The sequence below is a fragment of the Ascaphus truei genome, chromosome 1, assembly GCF_040206685.1.
Source record: "Ascaphus truei isolate aAscTru1 chromosome 1, aAscTru1.hap1, whole genome shotgun sequence".
In the NCBI taxonomy this organism is placed as follows: domain Eukaryota; kingdom Metazoa; phylum Chordata; class Amphibia; order Anura; family Ascaphidae; genus Ascaphus; species Ascaphus truei.
The window spans coordinates 400,869,195-400,878,878 of NC_134483.1; the positions used below are offsets into that span (position 1 = coordinate 400,869,195).

The window sequence follows — 9,684 nt, forward strand, 5'->3', positions numbered from 1 at the left end:
CATTAGAAAATAGGCATATACCAGGGGATATGATAACTATATACAAATATATTCGGGGACAATAAGAACTGTTATAAGTTTTCAAAAGAATTATTCCTCCCAAGGGCAGTACAAAGAACACAGGGTTATCCCTTAAGCTTGGAGGAAAGGAGATTTCACCAGGAACCAAGGAAAGGGTTCTTACAGTAAGGGCAGTTAAAATGTGGAATTCATTACCCATGGAGACTGATGAAAGGTATACAGGGATATACCAAATAAGTAAACATTGGAAGGATGTTGATCCAGAGAGAAAGCTGATTGGCATTATTATTTGAGTCATGAAGGAATTTATTTTAGACATTTTGAGACATCATTGGATAATGTTTCACTGTTATTTTTTTAATTGTTTGCCTTTCCCTGGATCAAAATACTGTAAATACAAATATAGGATAAATATCTGTTGTCTAAATTTAGCATAGGTTGAACTTGATTTACATGTCTGTTTTAAACCTCATCTACTATGTAACTATGCAACATAGAAATCATAATTCATTATAAACTAACTGATTGTATAACCAAGACATACAGTACCTGAAAATCCCATTTTATTTATTTATTTATAAAAATATTTTACCAGGACGAAATACATTGAGAGTCACCTCTCGTTTTCAAGTATGTCCTGAGCACAGTTAGAGTTATAAAAATACATGGTTACATTAAAAGAACAGGGTTATGCAGTCAATTCACAGACATTCTATGGACAGATAAAGTTGGAAAATTGGGTACAGGGGATAAAGGGTTTGTGAGTTTCAGATTGAAATAGAGAAGCTTTAACATCACCAAACATCAGCGAATGGCAGCAAACAGCTCACACCCATTGGCTGCGCCAAAGGGTGTCAGCCTTTAGGGCAACACAGATGTACACAGAGGTGGTTGAGATTCAATGCAGCTGTGAAAACAAAGTTCTTTGTGTCCTCTTGGCTCATTAACATTCCAGTGGGTGGGGTTGGCATTCCACAAAGTACAAGCAAATGTTAACCCTTAGCACGCTGGTCCTGAACAGAGGGGAGCAGCTCTTGGGGAGTCCCATCAGGCTGTCAGCCTTTGGGGCAATGCAGATGTACAGTTAATTTTGTACAGATGTGCAGAGTTTAGTTAATCTATACAGGTAAAATATGACTTATGGGATGCCCTCCTCTTACAATTACTAATTGTAAAAATCAAAACATTTAACGTATTATTTTTTTCTGAAGACAATTATCCAGGAATATCCATGGGGTGAGTGCAACCCTACTTTAAAACTCAAGTATCATGAAGTTTACGGCACTTATGGATGCTTACAAGAGTGCAAATCACGTTATATACAAGAGGAATGTGGATGCTTACCCTTTCTTCTTCCAGGTAATCATTTACAGACATTAGCTACTGCAGTTGTTTTTATCTATTCAAACGGCCACCTTGTCTGAATTTAAACATTGTTTTGATCAAAATTACCTTTCCAGGAAATCAGTATAACTTACCAATGGAAAACCACAGTTTTATAGGTCCTGTAACATACTATAGAGTTATTGGTTATTTGATCCACTATTCACAATCTTGACCCTTGGGTGTACATGCTACTTTAATGAGGACTCTTCAATATACAGTATAAATGTACGTAACTTACTAATTTAAAGTAGTAATCCTATATTTGTTTTTTTACAACAGGCAATGGAAAAGAATGTGATCTTCAAAGATTTTATAATTGTGTTTCCCCAGCGCTATGTAAGTCTAAGATATAACACATAGTACATGCATCTGTATTATTTCTATAATATGTAACCCTCTTTCCCCCTGACTAAAGGAACTACCGGAACAGCCATTACCTGTCTTTCTGGCAGACGTCCTGAGACTCCGCCTCTGGGAGCCTGGGGTGTCACTTGTCTGCCTTGGTGCAGTGCCTACACCTGTGACCCAATACTAGTAATAATCACACCACAATTATGTAATAACAGCTTTAATGAACACATATATCTTATACCTCTACCGCACAGTATATCACTCCCAACCCCCATACACCAGGTGAGTGTCCCCACAGTACAAACGGTGTTTGGCACCAATACCCTGATGTCCTGTTACCCCAATGTCAAGGCCCACCCAAAATGTGTATGGTAGAGCTACCCATGAACCGTTGGTGCACTGTAGTTTAGGTACCTGCCGGGTACTCCAGCACCCGGTGCGACCGACTAGCAACAGGGATCCTGGTGATCCAGCGATGTCATCGTCCACAAAGGCGCCATCATCTGCATGGGGTCTCACCTTTGAGAGTCTATGATAGTACAAGGGTGGTCGGGTCCAAGACCACCGGCCGCAAATCACCACGCGGCGTCTTCACTAGCACTGTCCGCTAACTATATACAACTAATGGGAAAACGTCTCTAGCTTAAGGGTTTCTCTGTAGCAGCCACAATCTGATATGTGAGTGGGGCCTATCATGGACCTAAAGGGTAAACTAGCCTAGTCTGGATGCCACTGACACCCAGACCCTACCTTCCCTTTCTCAGTCCTGGCTCCAACTCCTAACTGTCCTAACTTTTCTAAATGCAGCAGCCCTATTGGCTGAGCCACGCTGCATCATCTGGCCATTCCAGGAGATCTTGATAGTTGTTGTTCTCCTGCAAACATCTGTTTGTAATGGTCGCCGATTCAGGATGCCCACTGCACATGCACAAGGTGAGCCAACATGGCCACCACTTCAGGATATCCACTGCGGATGCGCAAGGTGAACCAACATGGCCGATGCATCAGGATGTCCACTGCGCATGCGCAAGGTGAACCAACATGGCAGCCACAACTATTGGGCCATTGCGCATGCGCTAAATGTACTGCGCATGCGCGCTCACTCACAACATGGCGGCGCCCCACAAGGGGAGCCGCCGCGGACCTCGAGCGACTCGCTTGATTCTCCATACTCCCCACCTCACTCCTGAAGCCTCCCTGACCAGCCGCACTCTCCCCGACCACAGCGGGGTAAGCGGGACCAACGGGGAACCAATGGGAAGGAGGTGGGGTACCAGGGGGACCCAGGCTATAATTATTACACAGAAAGCTATGGGTTTCATTCATTTTTAGAAAGCTATTTAATTCTACATTAAATAGGATTTATGTGAGATTCTTCATACTTTTCCTTATGACATAACTCTGATTTACAATAGGCAGATTAGTGTCTGGCACCAAATTACTGGTAAAAAAATAAATCACAAAACTGATTAAGGTACTGTTGTTGAGAACGATGAAGCGGACCTGACTGTAGAGCTGCTCGATATTACATGAGTGCAAAAAAAAAGCTTTAAAGAATCAGATGATATGCTATATTTCAACAAGCAACAAACAGAACACATTTTTTTCAACGGGCATATTTTTAGTAATTTAGAATCACAGTTATATGTAATTATGTATCAATAAAATATACTATTATTAGCATTATTTTAAAAACACACTATCATTTATACTGTATACAGCCATGTAGGCATGCAGCACTTGACTAGACATTAAACTACATAATAAGAATAAACACAATACATAGCTAAATGCGCAACATATACAAAGGAAATTATGAACGCTCAGCTGCAAAACAAAGGCAAAACTAGATCAAAACAATTGCACCAAAATTGTTAAGAGAAACCCCCACATTTTAATGTGATTCCTTATATTTCATAAATATGGTGTTCAACTGATTTTGCCCCAGTTTTGGAGCCAGGAGAAAAGAATTGTGCAAAAGGAAGTCTGTGTTTCTTTAAATATGGTTGCAAAATGTATCATTGTTATGTAACAAACAAACGTTGGCTAATTCCTTTAGTGTTGGAGGGCCTGTAATGCATGACATTCTATATGAATATGACCATCCAGCTATGAGTGGGATACAACCATAGTACTCTTTAATCAATATCAGACGAATATGCTGTAGGTCATACAATATTTATCTTTTTTCTTCTTCTCCAATCATACATATTTCTTCTTGTTTGTTTATCATTAGATAAGATTGAAAAATGTGAACTGTGTACAGTAGGTACTTACAATTCCACGTGCCCAGTTCCTTGTGAAGAGACAGATTACCCTGCTACTATTTCATATTCTACATTTCCAAGTGAGAAAGCTGCAGAATTTCTCTCTATGAAGCTGGGTAAAAGTGCTGCATATTTGAGGTAAAAACCACAATGGTATTTAGTAGGAATGGGCACATTTGCGGGCTCAAACTCCAAAATCCTCAACCCTGAACTTGTGAGACACTTGCGGTTTGGTTTAATCCAAAATCCAGGACACAAACGAACAAAACAAATTTCTGCCTCAAATTCAGATTTGGGACTCTCCTCCTACTCCTGGCCGCCTGATGCCCATGCTTTGCTTTGTGGGGTGATCAGAGGTAAAGGGATGGGAGGAGGATACCTCCCGTTCAAATACAACCTAAAAAAATACCCCCATCTCCTTCTCCATGGTTACCTACCTCCTCAGGTGCAGATATATGGAATGCAGAGGTTACTGCAGCTATTTTTAATTTTCCTGTATGATGCTGTCCATCTCTCCTCTGACATCCCCCATCAAATGTCACCTCCCCCGTCATACTTTCCTGTCCCTAATGTCACTTTTCTGTCCCCTCATGCCATTCCACTCTCATACTGTATATCTATAAATTAAACATGGGCACAAACGTTCCGATTTTGAAAATATACGTTTAGGCAAAATCAAAAAAAGAAAATATTTTAGAACCAAAATTGCTTCCAAAACACAGTTTTTCTTTTTAGAACCACAACCAAACCACCAGTGAAAGTTCTCATCCATCATATCTAGTCAAGATCAGCACGAAACTTCTCAAAGTGATAACATATCCAATGAGAATCTGATTCTGTTGCTGCCCTGGTTTTGCACTCAGGAGACTTTATTTATTAAGCCCCATTGGATGTGTATCATTATTTTTTTACATGTGCTTTTACCAAGTAAACTACAGTATAATCTTAATAATTTACAACCAGTTAATTATTTATTGCTATATTGAGCTGCACTCGTCCAAATGCATGCTAAGATTTGAAATGTATATTAAATGTGTAACTTTGTGCAGATCAAAGTCCTAACAAAACCTAACCCAAAGATAAACTGATTAATGATGAATACTAGTGACACATTTTGCTTTGCTCACCATATGCTAATACTACTGTATATTATGCCATAGCATACTGTATTATAGTATAACATAGTAACACTAAACTAATATATATATAAAGTTTAGCTTTGATATAAAAACTACTTGTGTTGCTGTAAGTTCCTTTACCGATACTACTTTACTGTTGATCTTTTATTGAACACAAAGAGAAAATCTCTGAACTCTATAGCGACCGTAACTTTTTTCAGTATGTGGCTTTTTTATCTGCAAGCAGAGAAAAACAAAGTTATTACACAATCAAACAAGTAGATGCATAAAACATTGTTCCATCACTAAGTATTTAAGCAACATAAATCATGTAAACCTGCTGACAAACATGGGCTGCCATTTTCTAATTGAGCGGTCTATTGATTTCAAATATGTAAAATGCTGGAAGAAAGCTTTTGTAGAATTATTTCTTAGATAAGAAGAATGGCTAATTCACAAAGGAAGTATCATTAATGGATTATATGACCAAATCAATAAACATCAGGCTGCTCACATGGAGAGATTAAGTATGTTAATATTGTGTAATGCACACAACCCACTGGAGATTAGTCATCAAAGTTTTGTTACAGTTTTACTTTGGTGATTAAATATTGTGGCATTCATCAATAAACACATTACCATGTATTAAATTGCGAAATTGAAACTGCAAAATGATTAAAAAAAAATTAATTAAAGCAAAATTGAAATACCTCTTTGATGGAAAAAAAAAATCCTTATTTAATTGTTTGTGGTTTGCTTTCATAAACACGAGGTTTCCTTTCAGAAGATAAAAATTATGTTTATAATGGCTTATGTTTAATAACACTCTGAAATTCTATTTATAGCAGATAAACAGTATGGGTTAAAAGTAGCATTTTCATGTTGACATTTTTTCCACTTAGGAATAATTTGGTGTATATTGACATTAAATACCATGAGCTCAACTACAAAATAACCAAACAGCAGAAGGCATTGACGGCAACCGTACTTCTCTGTAAGTTTTTTGTAAGATATTTTTTATTATCATAGAATAGAATAAAATGTTACTCTACAACAGCTGATGCAGCTTTACTGTACATCTTTAAAACAGAACTTATTAAACTAGAAAATATTTGTTCAAGGAAATAATACATCTTATCACCTATTTACCAGGACTATTGCTGACAAAATTGTTAGACTGATTCCCAGCAGTCGAGCACAACGGTGTCATGAGCTCGAGACGGGGTCCCAAACTACACCTCAGTGTGTGCAGACGATGAGGGTAGAATAGATACCAATCACAAAGGGAGCTTCCAAAGTGGTACCCCACAATACCTTGCAGTGGCAGAGGAAAGAGCGTGACTTTTTAAGCTTCTTTGGTAATTGGCAACTTTACTACACACCCTGAGTTGTGGTTTGGGTCCTTACTAAGAATGCAGTCACCCCACAAGCCCAGGAGCTCACTGTAACTCATGGCACACCTTAAGCTGTGAATAATTGCTCCTCAGCTAATTAGGGTAATTACATATATATATATATATATATATTTTTTTTTTTATGTGTGTGTGTGTATATATATGTATACAGTATATATATATATATATATATATATATATATACTGTATACATATATATACACGTGTATATATATGTATACAGTATATATATATATATATATATATATATATATATATATATATATATATATATATATATACTGTATACATATATATACACACACACACACACATAATATACATATATATATCCAATAAAGAATATCACTTGTGAGCCCATTCACATGTCTTAGACAGGTCTGCAACCCTGCCTTTCAACCATTATCACCTTGCATACAGTACTCCCACTGCAGCAAGGGATTCTGGGAAATGGCATGCAAATGAGCACAAAATGTGTCACCTTTTGCCTGTAATATCCATTCACATGGAGCCCATTTAAGCTGATGCATCGCCATTCATGTGAATGTGCTCACAAGTGATATTCTTTATTGGCTATATGCTAACGTTGGAGGTTTTCAGTCGCCTTTTTCACCCACCATAAGTTAAAATGTATATATATATATATATATATATATATATATATATAGTATGTATGTGTATATGTAGCAGTTCCTATCAATTTTCCTGTAATATCTGTGTTCTGTAACCTTTTTGCTTTATTGGAACATACAGTACAAATGTAGCAAGACTTATTGTTCTCAGTGCCATGATTTTCACTGTTCCAGTGCAGCTGCACAGCGGATACAGCTCTTGCGGCCCTAAGAATAGTAAGCTGTCCAGGAGGATTAACTCTGTGGGGTTCAAGTCTTCTGATCGGGACCCCACACTGTTAAGGTTTTTGGGTCATCTGCTGGGAAGAGAAAACTGCTACTAATCTTTTAGATGAGCTGCGTAGCCGTCTCTGTCCCGATCTGTGAAATGGTGGCCAACTGCCGCCATTTGTAGCCATCTCCCTGCAGCACTGTAGGTAAGTTGCAAGGCTGTATTTCCTTCCACTGAATGATGTAGATGCATTTATATGGGTCTCTACAACATGATGGGGATGCTATACGGCCATATTTTGTCATCTACATCATCAAAGGGCGCAACAGGAGATGGAAAGATGGAGCGACGACTGCAGACTGCGAGAGAGATGGCTGCGCAGCTCATCTGAAAGATGAGTACAGTATTCTCTCCCATCAGATGGTCCATCAAGCGAAGGATTAACACTACAGGGTTCCCATTCAAAAGCATGGTCCCCCACAGCGTTAATTCTTCCAGGCTATAAACCTTGCTATCCTTGTGGCCACGGAGGGGCCATGATCGGGTCACAGTTTTCTGTATTTTTTTCTGCTGCCACAGGAATAGTAAGGCCTGCAACATCCTAAAAGGTTGTTTTGGTTTAAGATATCAACATTTTCTAGTTTTATGTAGCTTTTAAAAAACCGAGGGAAATACTGTTAAAATGAAGGGGCACTAGTGCCCTTTTGTCTTAACATTCATCCCTTACGGTATATTCATGAGGTGTCATACAAATGAATAGTCATTTTCATGAATCAAACCCTTAGAGAAGTACAGCATTTTATCTTGTCTCTTTAATTGTTAGTGTAGCAAGGGATTTTTTTTAAACCTCTTTTAATATAGTAGGGCAGCCTACGGACAAGTAAGAGCAGTAGCACATTGAATAGACTAAATATAAGTATAAGAGCAAGAACCTTGATGGGGCTGTTTATTATCTGTGAGTTAATACCTTAAATACTATCGTTGTAACCGTTATTGAATTACAGTACCAATTTTCTAATTCTTTTTCAGCTGATATTGGGGGTCAGCTTGGACTATTTTGTGGAGCGAGTATGATTACACTCATAGAAGTTCTGGAATATCTCATTACAAATTTCTATTGGATATGTTTCTTTCTACTTCTGAAAACACCTGATATACCTCCATGTGCTAACAATCAACCATCATACAGGAGAGAGATACAAGAATGCTAGGAATTTCACAGTCCCTAGCATTAACACTGTTGAGTTACTCATACTTTGATTTCCAAATAATTTGTAATACAGTATAGCAAATTTTGTAGTGCTTTTTATATCCTGTTTTCTCAGAAATAACATATTATAAACAAAGTTAAAGATTTACACAAAATTAAGGAAAAAGCTGTTCATTTAGTATTTAAAGTGATGCACATCATATGCAGAAATTGTCTATTGTAATATTCAATTACGGTATGTTCTAATTTATTTACTAATACATTGTATGATTGTCATTGTTAATTTTGATTAGTATTTAACATTCAGTAATTCTAATAAATAATGTTATGTATATATATATATTCCCAATATGTAATCATGTTGTTAATTGAATACATGGTTGTTGATGGAGGAAGTACCAAACATAAATTCTATGGTGCCATATCTAACTTCCCTATAACACATTTGTTTTATTACTATAATATTTGTTTAACATGTTATAAATCTTGACACACAGTAAATGTTCTGAAAACCTCTAAACAAGTTAAACAAGTTTGGACAATATGTCTGCAGATAAAATGTATTATAGTTAGGTGAAAGAAACAATAAATGCTAAAATTAACAAATATTATTAGAAGAGAAAACGTGTACACTGTATATTAATATGTATTTAGGATTTTACAGCTGTGTAATTAAAAGCTGGATCTAGAATAAATATAAAGATGACTACAACTATATAATATATTTATTTTTAATAAAATTAACAACAACAGGGTATGGTCATTTTTTTTTTAAACAGAGACTCGCTTAAAAGTTGATGTGGATAATGATATCAACCCCTTATAGTGAAATGTCAGGAGTAGATTGTATCAACAAAGCAAGATCCCATTGGCGAGTAGCAGCACACAGCTGTATATCATCAGATGAGTAAGCTGGACTGAACCTAGATGAACGGGCACAAAGGGCTGGAACAAGATGAACTACATGAACCAGCTGGCAGGGCTTTCTTTGGATGGACTGGTACACAGGGCTGAACAGAGCTTACACACAAAGCACAAAACAAAGATCAGCTACAGCTGACATATCAACTTTA

At 37.2% G+C, this 9,684-nt stretch overlaps 1 protein-coding gene across 1 annotated transcript in view; it reads left to right on the plus strand.

Annotated features, from left to right (window-relative positions):
• Nucleotides 1–9,313, plus strand: part of ASIC5 (acid sensing ion channel subunit family member 5) — a 28,429-nt gene extending 19,116 nt beyond the window's left edge. Inside the window, exons 6-10 of the mRNA XM_075610519.1 lie at nt 1,233–1,380; nt 1,687–1,743; nt 3,995–4,163; nt 6,046–6,137; nt 8,431–9,313. Of these exons, the coding sequence (XP_075466634.1) occupies nt 1,233–1,380; nt 1,687–1,743; nt 3,995–4,163; nt 6,046–6,137; nt 8,431–8,612 (648 nt within the window). The 3' untranslated portion in view covers nt 8,613–9,313. The remainder of the gene's footprint in view (nt 1–1,232; nt 1,381–1,686; nt 1,744–3,994; nt 4,164–6,045; nt 6,138–8,430) is intronic.
• The last annotated feature ends 371 nt before the right edge of the window (nt 9,314–9,684 follow it).